The sequence below is a fragment of the Phodopus roborovskii genome, unplaced genomic scaffold (assembly GCF_943737965.1).
Source record: "Phodopus roborovskii unplaced genomic scaffold, PHOROB, whole genome shotgun sequence".
NCBI classification, from domain to species: domain Eukaryota; kingdom Metazoa; phylum Chordata; class Mammalia; order Rodentia; family Cricetidae; genus Phodopus; species Phodopus roborovskii.
Window position 1 is genome coordinate 5,960,300 of NW_026126443.1, and position 18,047 is coordinate 5,978,346.

At 38.0% G+C, this 18,047-nt stretch overlaps 1 protein-coding gene across 4 annotated transcripts in view; it reads left to right on the forward strand.

Moving 5' to 3' along the window:
- The first annotated feature begins 627 nt into the window (after positions 1-627).
- The window catches only part of Fktn (fukutin), a 44,811-nt gene continuing 27,391 nt past the window's right edge, over positions 628-18,047 (forward strand). For 3 of the 4 annotated variants that reach the window (XM_051187815.1, XM_051187814.1, XM_051187816.1), the window contains exons 1-5: positions 628-823; positions 7,197-7,256; positions 8,741-8,944; positions 11,252-11,529; positions 13,440-13,572. In XM_051187815.1, coding sequence (XP_051043772.1) covers positions 719-823; positions 7,197-7,256; positions 8,741-8,944; positions 11,252-11,529; positions 13,440-13,572 — 780 coding nt within the window. In that variant the 5' untranslated portion in view covers positions 628-718. Of the gene's footprint in view, positions 824-4,814; positions 4,956-7,196; positions 7,257-8,740; positions 8,945-11,251; positions 11,530-13,439; positions 13,573-18,047 lie in introns of all 4 variants that reach the window. The other variant, XM_051187817.1, reaches the window with a different exon arrangement.

Below are 18,047 nucleotides of genomic sequence, written 5' to 3' on the forward strand. Positions count from 1 at the left end.
AAGGCCATTTATGAACATCCTCTATTTTGCGTGTGTGCATGCATACACACACACACACACACACACACACACACACACACACACACACACACACACACACACCCTTCACAAAAGGAACAGCTAGATACTATGCTCCCTGGCTAAAAACTGTTTCACTTTTTTCTTGTGGAAGTAGTTCTCAATATGATCAGAAGTAGTATCGCCTTTGAATTTGTCAGACATGCATTTTGAGATCCAAAGGTCCCAGGCCAGGTCTGTTGAGTCAGAAACATTGGAGAAGCCCCTCCCCTGCATCCCCTCTTGGTCAAAGTGTCCTGTAGAACTGCAGATAACCTTTTCTTACCCTTTTTCTTTTCCAGTTTTGCTTTTTGTGTGTGTTTGAGAAAGGGTCTTTCTATGTAGCTCAAGCTGGTCTAGACCTCACTGTGTAACGCAGGCTGGCCTTTTATACTTGCTATTTCCCTGCCTCAGCCTACCAAATGCTTGTATTATAGCCATGTACTACCATGCTTGGCTAAATAACTTTTATGTATGTGTGCTATATCAATGATTATTGAAGTTAATTTTCTTCCTTAACTTTTTTTCTTGAAAAATTGGCCTTTTTTTCTTTGCAGAAGTATTTTTGATCATAGAAAACAAGATTATCTTCTCGATTAATGAAGAAGATGAAAACAACTGGGTTACTGTTAAAAAACATCCGAGAGAACACTACAGACCAATGAGTAGAATCAATAAGAACGTGCTCTTGGCCCTTTTGACACTGACAAGCTCTGCATTTCTGCTGTTTCAGCTGTACTACTACAAGCACTATTTGTCAGCAAAGGTAATTCTGCTTTTTTCTTATTAGACATCATTGTGGCTGTGCATTTTTATAACATTTTAATTGCAGTATATAAAATTAATGATGTATAACTTTTTCTTACCGAAACATTGCTCACTGAGGTTTTCATCTCTGTAGGATGTAGCAAGCAGTTCAAAAATTACAATTAAATGTTTTTTTAAATTATAAAATTAAAAGTAATGTTTCTATAACATTTAACCTATTCATATTTTCTGATTAATAAGGATGATTATTCCACAAAATAGTGTCAGTTAAATAAAGTCACTGAGAGATAATTTTGATAACATCAAAATTATTTTTTGTCATGGTGTATATTTTAATTCAGAATCTACCAGAAGAATTGTATTTAACTAGCCTTTGTTGCTGTTTGTAGGACTGAAGAAGTAGAGGTATAGTTTGGAGTCCAATAGCTTCTTGTGGTAGCAAATGCGTTTGGTACCATGTTGAGGTGATTACACAGCTTTTCAGGATCTTAGCAGAGATTATTCTAAGTCGGTTGTTGTCTAGGGAAGAAGACTATTTGCTTTCTCAGAGTAAAGAAAGCCTACTTTTGCTTATGTTTGGAGCTTTCGTGTAGTTGTCGTCTTGGCCTTAGCCACTTAATTAGATGAGTTTATGTCTTCTATGGTCTACAAATAAAATCAATCCAATTATATAATACTTAAAGATAACAAAATATACTATATTTCATAGAGGGATAGACTTGACTTTTCAGATCCAGGACAGTCGTTCAGGTTGTTGAAATGTGCGCCTTTAATCCCAGCACTCGGGAGGCAGAGGCAAGCGGATCTCTGTGAGTTCGAGGCCAGCCTGGTCTACAGAGTGAGTGCCAGGACAGGCTCAAAAACAATACAGAGAAACCCTGTCTCGAAAACAAAACAAAACAAAACAAACAAACAAACAAAAAACAAAAAGCAAAAAAGAAAGGAAAAGAAATGCAAACAAACTGGACGTTCCATCAGGGAACACAGCTTCTCGTATATCCCTGACCCAAGAGCAGTCTTCCTTTGGAGGCATAGATTGTCCTTTTTGGCTGACTGAATGCTCAGCTTCAAGGGGAAAAAAACATGGAGCAGTAAGGGAAAAAGGGGACACCTGCCTGGACAGCCAAATTAACCCTAACAATCAGGGATAACAGATACCGCAGTGGGATCCCCTCATATCCTGAAATACAAACTCTAGTAGAATGATAGCTGTGTGAGCATTTTATGAAGTCTAATTTCCAAGTGCAGATATTCTTCAACTAAACTCATTCTAGGATAAAAATATTATAAGTAAAAAATAATATGCTTCACCTGCTGAACATCATAGCTTGACATAGTATGCAGTGAGATATGAGTACCTTCATCGTCTTGTGACTGGTAGCTCCACAGCACCGTGAGTATTGAATAGCCTGTCACTTCCTCAGGAAAAGGTGTCAGCTCTATGCAGTATATAATACTTTCACATCATTGTAAACTGAAAATATTGTGAGTCTACCCATCATAAGTTGGGATCCATTCATAACGACTTACAGTTTACACTGAAAAGGAAAAGACGTGTCTCTAGGTATTTTCTTCTTATTACACCTAATAGGTTAATGTGGTGTTAATTCAGTGTGCTTGTCTAATTTGTGTTTACTGATTACTTGTTAAGACAGGGTATATAGCAGCCAAACTGAGATTAGGAGAGCAAAGGTCTTACTCTCAATTTGATAGTTGTAGTAGTAGTAGTGATTTTTTTTTGGGGGGGAGGGGTTTCTCTGTGTAGCCCTGGCCGTCCTGTATACTAAGCTGTTCTCGAACTCAGAGATCCTCCTGCCTCTGCTTCATAAGTGTTAGGATTAAAGACATGCTCCACCACTGCCTGGCAGTAGTAATAATTCTTGAATATGGGTTCTGAGTTGAAGTCTTAGTTCAGTCATCTGGCCTTCAGTGTCACTTCTTTGACCTTTGATTTCTTTGATTGGGACTCTTAGCAATGTTGCCAATGTAGCTACTAGCTCAGCTAGTCTAGTTGATATGATGCGTCTCACTTAGTGTTTTCTACATGTCTGTGCTTAAAGAAGATAGCTTCTAGTAGCTTGTGTTTCCTACCAAAGGTTTACATTTTCGTTTTAAAAATAAAGTTGAGAGGCTAGTGAGATGGCTCACTGGTAAGGTCACTTGCCTCCAAGCTGGGCAATCCAAGTTCATTTCCTGGAACCCACATTATATAAGGAGAGAACTGACTCCTGAAAGTTATCATCTGACCTCCACACTTGCACCGTGGCACACCTTCTCCCACCCCTTAATAAACAAACAAACAAATAAATAAAAATAAGGTTGAAGTAAATTATTGTAGAGTCCCTGTGAGCTATGTCTCACTGTTTTATGAATAAGTTAACTGGGATCTTGACTGAGTATTTCTTGCTCATGATCAATATGTTCAGGATCTAATACTTATGGATAAGTAAAACTCTATCTAAACAGAACATGTTCAGATGGGAAGATATGAGATGAAATGGCTTTCAGAACGCTGTAGGACAATTAAAAATATGGGGGTTGATGGCTAAGTAAAAGACAAAGCCTTCAACAATTGGTTGTTCTTAGTACCTAGAAGGCCACTCACAGGATGTTATTCCGGGCTGGCTTCCCATTATGTTCAGTAATTTGTTTTCCTTGAGAGGGAGGGATTTGAAAGAAGAATGGCAGCAGTTATTCACAGGGAACAAATTCACGTGCCATCATTAGGAATGGGAATTAACCTTATAGCCATGTAGCTATAAGCAGCAATGGAGTAGTTTTAAGTTGGTCCCTTGGTAAAATTGTGTAGATTTTCACTTGGTTTTTGACTTTGGGCTTGCTTTGTTTTGCTCTGAAAGAAAACATATTGGCTATGCCTGGAGGGAAAGTATATTTTTAACATCTGGTGTAATATGGCAAATTTTGATAAACATCGCCTTCCTTATTCTCCCACATCTTTGTTTTTCCATTGTCTAGGAAAAAAAATGTGAATTTCTTTTATTACAGTGAAAGCATGTTATTTTTATTCTCTCATATATTTCCAGGCTGTAGACCATAGGTTTTCAAACCAGATGGCTTATTAATACACATAGCTTTCTTCCTCTTGCTGGCTTGTAACATTTAGGAGTTCAGTCCATGGAGGACTTGAGAGTGGCATTTCTACTTTAAGAAACAGCCCCGAGATGCAGAAGAGGACAGTACTCAGAGACCACAGTTAGGGTCTCTCAGCTTTAGGTGTGCAGGTTTATAAACAATTGGAGAAAAATCTGATATTGAAGGCCTTACATTGTTTTTAACAAAGAATTAACCATTTGACGCTATTGGCATGTTTAAATAGTTGTACAAATTAAATTAAGAATTTGGATTTGGGGTTCCTGTAAGAACTTGATTATTGAATACTAGCATCAGAAAGGATAAGATTTTTTTTTTTTAATCTTGAAATCTTGTTTTTGGAAATCCTGTTATTTAAATGATTGTCATAATTGAGTTAGTGGAGTTTAAAAGCCACCATTATTTTTCTGCCAGTCCCTTTTAGGATCTGGTTCTGCCTGTCCACTTATTTATGGCCATCAAGTTTTCATACAACTATCCAGTAGGAAATATTTTGAAATATCTTTAGGCTTTTTAAAAATCCCTTGACTTGTTTTTTTTTTTTAAACTATTTAAGCAATAGGCAGCTTAATGATAAATGAAATTCAGTCCCAAGTTTCTAGAAACTCACAATGTGAGGAGCTTTAGAATTAAAGATTAAGAGACATAAAAGGAAACAGATAAACAGATAATTTAGTATTTATTTCTTCAAACTCCATTCTGAATACTCTACTACTTAAGAATTCTCTGTCCCCTACTGTTTAGACTCTAATCCTTATTACTGTACACAAATTCTTTTATAATTAGAGATCTGATCAAATTATTTGCATAGCATACCTATAGAATCAACCTAATCTCTATAGCATAGTATGCAGGATATTCTCTGTTTGCCTCTCCAGATCTCTCTTCACTATTCTCTATGTCTTGGGAGGCTGGCCTCTGTGGACTGCATTAGCTGAGCTCCCTTGCCCTTTGGTTTCCAGTTGGGTTCAACCAATGGGAAGCATCAGCTGGATATTGGAGACTAGGAAGACTAAGAGGTCAGGTTATTTATTTTCTTGGTTCTCTATTTGTATGGTCATTGGCTGGCAGTGACTGCATTCTTCTTATTCATTTATAATTGTAGCCACTGGGTACCAGTAGCTGTTCCCAAAGATAGAGCAACTATTCAGATAATGAAATTTAAATGCTAGGACACTTAATTATATAGGTAAATAGGTATATTTACAAAACTACATGCTTTCCTAACATTTGCAAAATGTACCTTTGCATTCCTTTTCTTATAAGAGGCGATGAAGTTGTGTGATCTTTAAGCCTTATAATACTAGATGTTTCAGTGTTGTTATCCTTGACTCTTCAAGCTAAGTTCTCAGGAAAAAAGAAATGAAGATAACATACTTGGGAGGCTGGATTACTGGATACTTTTGGGGGGCAGCATGATATTTTAAGTTTGTCTTATGGGCAAAGTAGGAGTTTTCCAGATGAACACGAAGAATGTAGGAGGTCATTATAAGTCAGAAAAGTCTATTCTAACAGGATGAATTATGTAGATGTCCATAGGAGGAGAGTCCTGTGTAGAAACCAAAGGAAATATGGTACAGAAATCTTGAGGTAGAAAGTTTCTGGAACAATTGGATAAGAATGTGGCTGTAGAGGAGTGAGAAATGAGAAAAGACTTTTGTTTTGTTTTTTGATGAAGAGTCTCTCTGTATAGTTCAGGTTGGCCTAGAGCGCACTAATAATCTTCTGGCCTCAGCCTTCCATATACTGGTATTTTAAGTGTGTTCCACCATGCCCAGCTGTGAATGTGAACTGTTTGTAGGTTTTGTTTGTTTGTTTGGTTTGGTTTGGTTGGGATATTTTGCTAAGCAAGCAAAATAGACTGTATAGGACATGGCTTACAAGACATGATATTTGTGACAGTGTTGCTCATAATGGTGGCACAGAGGAAGAAAACCGGGGAGAATGTAGTTTTGACATGGTGGAATGTTCTAGGTAGAGGTAATAGTAACACTACTAACTATGTGTTTACTGCTTTAGTTGGAGGTGGGAACCTGGGAGAGCAAGCCTAAAAATGAGGCAGACTAAACTCTCATTCAATAGCCAACTTTATTCAGAGCATCGGACAATTTATACTCTGAGTGTATAAGTTGTACAATCACCTCAGGAAAGTGTATAATCTCAAGGACAAGTCATACATGGCAAAACATCTTTTCCCATAGAGGCACATGAATAACAAGCTGAAGTGAATTTGATCCTATCTGCTACACTTGGGATGAGCAGGAAAACACATTCCAAGAACAATTCTGTGTTTTGAAGAAAGTGAGGTCTTCTTGTAATATTCTCACAAGCACTCAGAATTCCTCTCTCATGACTCCATTTTTAGACTCTGTTCCAACATACATACAGTTAACTTATCTGTACACTTTGAAAGTGTAGAATTTATGATATATGATCTTAATTCCAATAAGGCTACTATAAAACAATCTACTAGATCTCTAGAAATGTACTTCTTCCAAATTCAGCCAATTCAGCAGCTTAAAAATTCAGCCTCCTCTCCTAATATAGGGCTATAATGAAAACCAAATTACTGTCTGCAGTCTCCATTGTCAGGACTGAAGATTACAAAGTTACCTCTGTCCATATTAAACTGTTATTGTCTAATTTACAGATCTTTTGAGAGACGAGTTTGGCTCTATCCCAATTATTCTTCCTCCTTTTTCACCTCCAATTAACAAAACTACCATTTATTTAACCAAGCACTAGGCCAGACATAATAAGATGAAGACAGCTCAACATTGTCACCTGTCCTTGAGTATGCCGTTTAATGAGAAGACTAGCCTTCTTTTTACAGATGTTGAACACATTGTGTTTGTAGGATGAGGTGATTCTAATTGCCGTCAGCATCCTCAGTTATTTATACTTTATAGCTAGAAAAGTATTGACAGCACAAGGAATTATCAAACTTGTTTGAGCTTGGAGAGACCAGGGCAGGACAGAGGGAGGAGTGGAGGGGGGGGAGGAAAAAGGAGGGTTGGGAAGGGAGACAGGTAGACATAAGAGTGTGGATGCAGATGCTATTTGATGGGCATTAATTGGTTCAGAAATGCTGGCCATGCCACTGAATAATTTTAGTAACTTACTGTATTCTGTCAGTGTTTTACATCTTGAGTTATTATATTGAAAATTATATGATGTTTTGCTTCGGAATATGAAATAAGCCTTTGGATATTGTGTGTTTGGCTATGAATTTACCAAAATATTCTTTTGCTCCCTTCCAGAATGGAACTGGTTCATCAAAATCTAAGGGAAACCGGATTGGATTTGATAGTACACAGTGGGTATGTACTATAGACAAGATATCTCAATTACAATGTTTGTGTTGTCTTTAGTTCATTCATTGATAGCAATGACAGTAACAACCTTGGACATGTATAGACTCTATACCCAGTGCTTTACATGGAATACCTCATTTTGTCCTTATAGAAACCCTAAAAAGTCAATATGAACGTTGCTCTCAGTTTAACTAGTCAGGGAGATTAAGGTTAGTTGGTTAGTAAACATCTAAATCCAGAATTTAGCTTTCCATTTCTAGAATTCTTGTTCACTGAACTATAACACTTCCCCAAATATGAACCAGAATTGAGCTATGAATATAAAGGGAAATTAATAATCAGTAATAATCAGAGCTTCCTTTGTAAGGTGAGAAGAACAGATGATGTAATATAACATTAGATTTTTTTGTCTTGTAAAGTTTCAGAACCTCCATATTTTAAAAATACACATTCTTGCCTTTTATCTACCTAATTAAAAGTGAAAAACAAGGCTGAGAAGGCAAAGCTGAGATGTAGCTCAGTTGGTAGTGTTTACGTAGCATGTGGAGGGCCCTGGATTCAACCTCCAGACATGGGAGGAAGCAAGGGACCAGGAACTCGAGGTCATCCTCAGCTACAGACACTGTTCAAGGCCAGCCTGCCTATTTGAGACCCTGTGTCAACAACTGTTTTAAAAGTTTAAAGATAGAACTGGCTCAGTAATAAAAAAGAAATTACAGCCATGATACATGATAGCCTATGTTGTGGGAAATGAGAAGCTAGTCCTTGTGAGTACTTTGATTTTTTTTTTTTTCTACGTGGTTTTGTTTTGTTTATGTTGTTATTTTGAGACAGGGTCTCACTGGTATATCCCTGGTTGGCCTGGAACTTTCTATACATACCCTGACTTGCCTCAAACGTTGTGGTAGTCTCCAATCTCTACCTCTGGAGTGCTGAATTTACAGGCATTTATCACCACATCTGGCCATTTTTGGCTTCCTCCTTTTGCACTAGGTTGTTTACATTTTGTTGTAGCATATTTTACTTTGAACTATAGTGACTTGTTATCTTTCTCAGTAGACTATGCACTTCTTGAGGACAGAACCATAGCTGTTACTCATTCGTTTATCCCTAGTGCAGTGATAAGCATGGTGTCTATTGGGTAGACACTCTCTTAAGTTCTTAGAAAATTAAATAAACAAAAATTTAACAAACTGAGTTGTGATGAGCTAGGCCTAGTGGCCCAGGCCTTTTAATCACACCTACTAGGGAGTCTTGGTTTGGCAAGAGGAATGCAAGGTCAAAGCCTTTCATAGTGAGTCTAAGGCTAACCTGGGTGGCTTAATAAAATCCTCTCTCAAAATGAAAAATCCAAAAGGGACTGGAGAGGGAGATAAGTGACAGCACTTTCCTAGCATATGTGACTTCTTGGATTCAGTTTCCCAGTACTAGGGAAGAAATTCTATTGGCTTTGTGGTTTCAACGAGATTTTTTTTTTTCCTCTCAAACAGCGTGCAGTTAAGAAATTTATTATGCTGACATCCAGCCAAAATGTGCCAGTGTTCCTTATTGACCCTTGGATTCTGGAGTTGGTTAATAAAAACTTTGAGCAAGTGAAAAATGCTTCTCAAGGCTCAGCTTCAGACTGCAGATTTTTGTGTGCTCCGAGAGACTTTACTGCATTTGCATTGCAGTATCACCTGTGGAAGAATGAGGTGAGTCAGCCGCTTCAGATGATGGAGATGGATGGCTCCACCACTTAAAATGCAGGACTTCTCAGGTCCTTCGTGTAAGTTGTATTGGGAATATTTTCAGCTCTAAATAAGTGAATATCAAGCCTAGAGCAAGTAAGGCTGAAATAATGGTGACTATTAATGCTAGTTTGCCTTCCCACAGATACCAGGGCCGAAGTTCTTGGTCCATTTCCATCATCATCCCAGCATAGCTCTCTTGGTGCCATAGGAACAGCACATCTATGTTCATGCTGGAAGAATGAGAGGAAGGAATGGGACATGTATCTTTTGAAGGACAAATTTTCTAAGAAGTTTCTAGTAAATTGTTGTTCCTATATCACTGTCTTGACTATAATCATTGACCTTGAAGAGGTCAACATGAGTGTTCAATATCTCCATTAGTGTAGGGAAGCTCAGAGGGCCTCAATGTAGGATTTTGTTCAGAGCACCATGCTTCTATTTGTATGCACACAGTATTAGTTTGCTACTCATATGAAGTATTTTTTTAGATATGTCCACAAACTTGAACTTAAATTTCTTAACCACTGAGCCATCTCTCCAGCCCCTTGAACTTAAATTTCAATCTTGCTTTATGGTTTTAAAATAAGTGACCTCACTTGGAAAGCTTTTTCCTAACAGTGGTCTTCCCTATAGTCACATATGTGGAGCTTTCTTCCCCTAGTTTTCCCTGGCCTTTGTACTCCTCTCCGGAGGTGTCACCTGGTGCAGTTGAGGCAGAGTTACATACAGTAAGTGTTGGAGCTGCTGGTGTGGATCTTGAGACCCTCCTTATCTCTCCACAAGGGCTGTAAGCAGTCAGCAGGCCCCACTGGGATGACATTTTGCAAGAGGGCACAGCTGGATTTCCCAAGATGGTGATTGCTTGGCTCAGGATAGTCACTCACAACACCAATTCTGGCCTCGGCCTCTAAATACCAGTTTATTGTTATGGTAAGACATATTCCTTCACATTTACAAAGTGTCTTTTGAGCACAGTGCCCTTGCTACTTTAGAAGAAAGGGATATGCACAGTTGGCAAGACTAATACATATGACCAGAGTCATGCAAGAAACAAAAGGTGGACTACGGATTGGTGAGATGGCGCAGCAGGTGAGCTTGCTTGCCACCAACCAAGCCTCACAGTCTGGGTTTGATTCTCAGTATTTGTTCCTGAATTCTGTGGCCAGTGAGACACACTTTCTTAAAGTTTTATGTTCCATGACTATAGGTTAGATGTAAGTAACACCTTCCTTGCTGGCCGTACATAGTCTCTGTGGGTAGTAAAGGAGGTACCAATGTGCTTGCTTGCACTTTGCACACACTAAGTGGCTTTGTATATTATTAACTATGTTTGGAAAGTTGACTTTAAGTGTTTCCTTATCTGTAATACTTTTGCCACTTTTATAGGGTGATCGTCATATTAAAATGTATATATAAGAATATAAGTAAAAGTTGTTTGGAGATTATAAATTCCTGGTGAAATACAAGAGTTTTTAAGACTCAGGAGTTCACTGTAGTTGAATTTGGCCTCAAATTTACAGGCTTTCTGCAGTGCATAGGCCACTGTACCAGCAAATACCCCCCTCTTTTTTTTTTTTTTTTTTTTTTTTTTTTTTTAATGTTTTTTAATTGGAACAATTGCATCAGCCATTTCAAGGAGAGACTTTTCCAGCAGGCTTCTGGTATTCTGGCTCTTACCATCTTTTGGACCCTCTTCTGCAATGTTCCCTGAACCATAGATGCTTGAGTTGTAATGTAGACATGTCTATTAGGACAGTAGATACTCATAATAATATTTAATCATGTAAATTCTACATATAGGATAATCTTGATAAATGAGACTTAAGTTCTAATGATTTTGAAAGCATCCATTGTCTTACAGTATGTTGCAATCTGTTTCCTGATGCTTGCATTGTGGTAGGGGTTTTGTTATAGCATTTTTAAAGTGGTAAGAGATAAGAATTGTTAAGTTTGCTTTTCTGTTTCTACTACTAACATTTACTTCATAATAACTGATGAGAGGACACTAAATGAACATTCTTAACCTATGGGTGAGATTTATGTTAATTTTTAGAGACCTTAGACATATTATCCATTCTCCATACCCTTTTTTGCCACTTTATTCTTTCAGTATTACCTTCTGTTTACCACTCTCATTTTTTAAAATGTTCTGGAAAAAAAATCAAATTAAGACAAAAATATGACTTAACTCATGGTGTAACAATTGTTTTAGTTTTATTACTAGTATTTGATTTTTAATATTGAGGCTTGATCTTTGTCTTATGCTAGGATGGCTGGTTTCGGATAGCTGAGAATATGGGATTTCAGTGCTTAAAGATTGAAAGCAAAGATCCTCGGCTAGATGGAATAGACTCACTTTCTGGAACTGAAATCCCACTGCACTATGTCTGTAAGCTGGCCACTCATGCCATCCACTTGGTGGTCTTTCATGAGAGAAGCGGCAACTACCTCTGGCATGGTCACCTACGACTCAAGGGGCACATGGACAGAAAGTTTGTTCCTTTTCGAAAGTTACAGTATGGTCGTTATGCTGGAGCTTTTGACAGGTAAGTCTATAAAATAAACAATAATAAACCCATAATATTATGTGTTTATATTTATATGTATGTACATATGCTCATACATTGAAGTATTATACCTCATGGACACCTGCTGTAATTCTGCTGGGTAGGTCCTGCAATGCTGAGTGTCTGAAATAAGGAAGAAAAGAATAATAGTGTACAGGTATACTGTGTTCATGGTTATAGTTAAAATAGAATAAAGGTACTAATGTTAGTTAGGAAAAGTTACCCACCCCCCAAACAAGATAGACTGTATCCCTGGATAGGGAAGGGTAGATAGGGAGTTAGTGAGTGGGGTACACAGAGACCTCCTGGAAGCTGACAAGATTCAGTGTCTGTGATGGAGATGAAAATACAAATCCTTGTAACTCATTGTTTTGTGCCTTTATGTCTTACATGCGTGTGTGTGTGTGTGTGTGTGTGTGTGTGTGTGTGTGTGTGTGTGTGATTTTATTTTCCCTATGTCCTGAGATAATGACTCACACCTGTAAATCCTAGCACTCAGGAAGCAGAAGCAGGAGAGTTGCAAGCTGGCCTAACTAACAAGTTGCAGGCCAGCCTGGCAGTAGTCATAAAACCCTGCCTCAGGAAACTAAAACAAATCATAGGAATAAAAGTGATACTCTGTGTAGGAGTCTATCCATAACTATCACAATAGTAAACACTGGTGACAAGGAACAGGCACTTGAGGAGACTCATGTGAACCTGGACTATGAATGTCAGCTTACTAACCCAGAGTCCTCGGGAGTCATTAATAATGATGTCATAATCTGTCTGAAATACTGGAACTTGATGTAAATAGATCAGTGAATGCTGTCCTTTGCCTTAAAGTTTATCATTCTTATAAAATTTTTCATATCAGTAACCTTGTGAGACCACTTTCAGAGAAATCCTGCTTACTGTCATGCTTTAGAACTGTAAGCTCTTGTTTATTTTTGTTTTCTTATTACTTGTTTAATGTCATGCAGCATTTGAGAAACAGCTGAAAGGTTGTTCATAACTGGAGAAGCCAGGAATATAAATGACCAAAAGTGATTAGTGGGTTGTATGAAACAGTTTGTTTCATTGTTGCATCCTTTATTTTTGTCAAAATCTTAGCCACTATTCACGTTTATGAACTTTTTTCTTATTTTGTATTAAAACAGGTTTTTCTTTTTTTGGAAGTCAATTAGTTCTTTAAGGTTTTAAAAGTCTATATCGAAGTTTATAGTTAATAATTTAGTTAAATTTAAAATCACCAACTAAGAAATATGTTGTAAGTATGTATGCTAATAGATAAAGTCATCTGTATATTTTATAGTTTTACATAGAGGAATAGAAAGTTCTCAAGAATATTCATAGAAGGTGGGTTCCAGTTATCTTTCCAGTTAGTGAGGCTCCCACGTTACTGTGATTACTCAGTATTTCTGAAGTATAAGAACTATTTACCTCTCTGAAACCAACTTGATAACTGAAAAAGATGTCATTTAACTTCCATTTCTGCTTAAAATGTCAAAGTGTCTGTAAAACTATTTTAGATGCACTTAGCCAGGCCTAACAGCACAGGCCTGCATAGGCCTACATTCCCAGCTATATAGGAGGCTGAAGCAAAAAAAAAGGAAAGGGATGGGGTGTAGCTTAGTGGCAGCATGCAGAAGGCCCTAGCTTCAATCCATAGTACATTCCCTCCTCACCCCCAAATTTAGCTGCATTAATGAAAATACTTAAAACCAAAACTCTGTGTTGTTATTGGATATCAGATTTTCAAGGTCCCAATAAAAGTTGCTGATTGATGCCTCAAGTATTTGAAGAAAATTCACTTGATATTTAGCTCCTTCAATAATGTTTACTATTTTAAAAGGCTGCCTTTTTTTCTGGATTAAATCTTGATAGTAAAACTTAACTTTTATTTTCAGGCCAGAGTTACAGCAAGTTACTATTGATGGACTAGACGTACTTATTCCAAAAGACCCAGGACACTTTCTAGAAGAAATACCACACTCCAGATTTATCGAGTGCAGGTATAAAGAAGCTCGGGCATTCCTTCAGGTTAGAGACAACCAGATAATATACTTCTAAGTTAAATTAATGAGAATATTATGCCTCAGTTATTTTATTAAGAGGAAGTGAAGATAGCTTATACAAAATAGGTTAAAATGTCTTAAGTTGATCTTTTTTTCTTTCTTTGTGTGTGTGTGTGTGTGTGTGTGACAGGGTTTCTCTGTGTAGCTTTGGAGCCTGTCCTGGAACTAGCTCTTGTAGACCAGGCTTGCCTGGAACTCACAGAGATCCACTTGCCTCTGCCTCCTGAGTTGATCATTTTTCATCCTACTTATTTTCTTTTCATTCAAAGCTAAAAACTTAATTCCCCCCACCCAAGGGCTGTAGCATAATTGGTTGAGTGTTGTGGGTGCCAGACTTACAGAGATCCATCCCACTTTAGACACGCGCAGGGCCTCAGTTTGCTTCCTACCACCACATAGATCAGGCGTGGTAGCAGGTGCCTGCAATCCCAGCACTTGGAAGGAAGATAGGGGCAGAGGGTTGAAGGTGATGTGATGTTCCGCTACATAGCGAGGTCAGAGGCAGCCTGGGCCAACAAGACCCTGTCTCAACTAGGAAAACATAAATTCTACTGACTGTTATAGCAAGTCTATAACCCCAGCACCCAGCCAGCTAAGACAGAGGATCTCAATTAAAAAAGCATCCCTGGGCATCATGCACACACACACTTTTTTTCTTGCCTGAATGGAGAATGGGCATATGTTTATTGCTTTGTTTTATTAGACTCTCATAGAATTAACACTGGCTTCATCCCACAGTTACTATAGCTCACAGCTTTATTTTAAAAGGGCTTTTTTTTTTTTTTAAGAAGTCCAAGTTGACTTAGAATATAGCCACTAAATCCACCATGTGGATTTAGAAAGGTGTAATGAAAGTAGGGATTTTTGTCAGACATTTGGACTGAATATGAGTATGTGAGTATATTTAGCAAGATGTTAAACAAGCTGAATTTCAGCTTTTTCTCTATGCTGTTCTACCCCTTTGGCTTTTGACTATAGTGATACACAAATGGTTTTGATGTGTCTAAACTTCCAACTGTAACAATTGTATGAAACCAGAGATACAGTGAAAACAGTTTGACTGTGGGATTTGGTTCCCTAATTCTTCTACTTGCCTTACGTTTTCTGGGGTTCCCTGGCCAAAGACTGGTCTGTAGGAAAGTCTATGGGGGCATTTTCTTCATCAGTGATTGATGTGAGAGGGTCCAGCCTGCTGAGGGCAGGGCCACACCTGTGCAAATGTGCAAATGATTCTGGATTGTATGAGACTTACAGCTGAGCAAGCCAGTACGTGGCATTCCTGCATGGTCTCTGCTCCAGTTCTTTCTTTTTTTTTGGGGGGGGTGTCTTTTTTGCTTTGTTTTGGTTTTTTTGTTTTTCAAGACAGGGTTTTTTTGTGTAGCACTGGCTGTCTTGGAACTCACTGTGTAGATCAGGCTGGCCTTGAACTCATCGACCCTCCTACCTCAAGTGCCAGGATTAAAGGCTTGTGCTGCCACTGCCCAACTCTGATTCAGTTCTTACCTTGAGTTCCTTGAGTTCCTTCCCTGACTTCCCTCAGGGATGGATTATGAGTAGGAGTTGTAAGAGGAATTAAGCCCTTTTCTCCCCCAAGTTGTTTTTTGATCATAGTGTTATCACAGCAATAGAAAGCAAATTAGTGCAAACAGAATGAGAAACTGTCATTTTTTTTTTCTGCCCAGTATCCAAGACTCAAATACCAAGTTTCTCAGATACTGTATGCTGATACCTAAGACCAAGGAGGCCTGGCAGCCCAAGTGGTCCTTCTTGCCCTTCCTGGCCTGTTTTTGATTTTATTATTATAGAGCTGTCGAGTCTACTGAGATCATGGGCGATAGAGTGATAGAGCTTGGTGCTTCTTGCCCTGAGGGCACTGCGCATCTCTGCCATAGCAGTTACCACAGTGCACTGCATCTTTTATCTCCGAATTCTGTAAACATGATAACAGGCACCATATTTTATTCACGATAGTCAATTGCTGCCATGCCATTTGTGATGCCTAATTATGTTTCCCCTCCTGTCATGTGTTGATATTACTGATATGGAATTTCTAAAAGGCTTGGTAATGTTTTTTTAATCTTTATCATCTTATATGTTTCATTCTTTGTTATGTTAGAACCAAGATAAGTAAAATACCAGGAGGGTAAATTAAAATTAACTTACACCCATTTGAACACTTGATGGCGCCAAACAGTATGAAATGAAATGAAATGCACAGTATGGTTACATCGATGAATTAATACAATTTAAGAAAAATAAAAGCAACTTGTAAAGTAGCCCCCTAGCTTTCTGGTTTATTTTAATAGTGATTTTTAAAAGCAGTATCAGACTTACATAACAGCTGCAAGTACAATACAAATGACACATATTTTGGATTTTGGGGTTTTTTTGGGGGGAGGGGTTCTTTTTTGTTTGTTTTCTGGTGCATTTGAGAGTAAGCTATAAACCAGTGTCCTGAAGCCTCCAATAACTTAGTATTTTCTAAAAACTAGAATATTCTCTATATCTGAATTCAAAAATCAAGAATTAACATACATTGCTTTTAATGTCAATTTACTGTGTGTGGTAGCACACGCCTGTAATTTCCACATTACAAGAGGCAAGAGGGTTGTCAAAAGCTCAAGGCCTGCTAAGACATATAGCAAGACCAATTTTAAGCATCACCAAGAAACTCACCCCTGTGTAAGTAACACTCAGAAAAGCTGCATACCATAGAGCTCCTTAACAGCTTCCCAGGAGTCTCACCACCCTAGAAATTGTTGAAACCTTTATAACCTTGGGGTGAAGCCTGTGAATCTTGCAGCTTTGGGAATTTCCTGTGACTTTTAAGTATCATTTCCTTCCTGAGTCCTATGGCCTCCCTTGTCCCTCTGGTGGGGCTACAGAGCACTTTTGATGTTCACATCATCCACTCAGTTGAAGTCTAAATGCTTTTGTGACTTTGCATTTTTCCCTTTGTAATTAGAAGTATTTGTTTGCAAGTTACTTTGCAACTATTTAAATATTAACATTTTTCATCACATTATTTAAATAAGAAACTCATGGTTTTCTGTTTTAATGAGTTGTAGACCCTTTCATCATTTATTTTAATCCTCAGATTGTTGCTTATTTGGCTGGTAGAAGAATATTCACCACAGCTCATGTGTCTTCTGTCTCATCTCCATCGTCTTCATTTTTAACAAAACATAGATTTTCTAAGTTCCCCTTGTGATTTTCCTGTCCCACCCTAGGTTCAGCCATTTCTCTAAGTCACAGGCCCTCTCACTTAACAAGGACATTATGCATGTGTCTGTATATATGTACTTCTAAATCTATTTATTGAGATCTATAAATTCAAATCATTATCTGCAGCTCAATCAAGTTGTACAATCCAACCAAACAACATTGGATAAGTTATCAGGGGCCCCATTACTAGAGAAAATGGATTGTGTCTCTCTTAGCAGCCATTAATTGCTTGTAAACTTTTGATCTAGAGGTTGAGGCCTGGAATTTCCCGCATCCACACTGTAATGTCAGCTGGTGCTGTCATTGTACAGTTCTTGTTTAGGTGACCATATTGCTAAGATTTGTAAGTACACATCCCTGTTATCTATAGAGGATATTATCTCATAGTAGACATCCTGAGTCTTAGATATGAAGATTGTGTTGTAGATGTATTAACTTGGACACTCCATGATCAGTTGTTCATTTCTAGCTTGAGTCCAAGTGCTGTGTCTAATAGTATAGTGTCTTCAGCAGTAAGGTCTTACCTTCATATTCTGGAACACAACCAAAGATGATAACTTAACATTGTTCTCCGAGTTTCTTGGACTCCTCTGACCAACAGCTTGAAGGGAGATTTCCCATAAGACAAGTATTCTTTAACAGAGAGGAAAGTTGTAGCTTTAAGATGTCTTTTGACATTGACGGTCATGACTGGCTTAGCATTTCATCTAAGTGTTAGCTAGGTCTCTAAATGTTTAGCTAGGCATTCTCTCTTACAGGCATAAGAATATGTACCTCTCATTATGTTCTAAAAGTAATGACTGAGGAAAGGCTATCCTGTATAGTTTGTTTAATCCATAGAAACAGCTTTCCTGCAGGGAACTTTCTTTCATAGGACACTCCCCTCAAGAACCACATAGCGATGCTATTCCTTATAGTTCCAGGGACATATCTCTATGAACTATATTCTCTCCTGCTTTATTGTAAAAGAAAAGAAATCACATGATATTCTAGGATACTGTCAGAATTAGTCGTTTCTTCATTTAGCCACACAATAGTATCTGTTGCTTATCTACTATGTACCAGGTGGCATTCCACAGCTGTAGATTAGTGAGGGAGAAATGTGGCACCTGCTCTCACTTGGTTACAGCCTCACTGGGGAAACTGAAACAAAACCAACCGTTACAACTAAATAGAAAAAAGCTGGAGAGATTGGTCAGTGGTAAGAGCACTGGC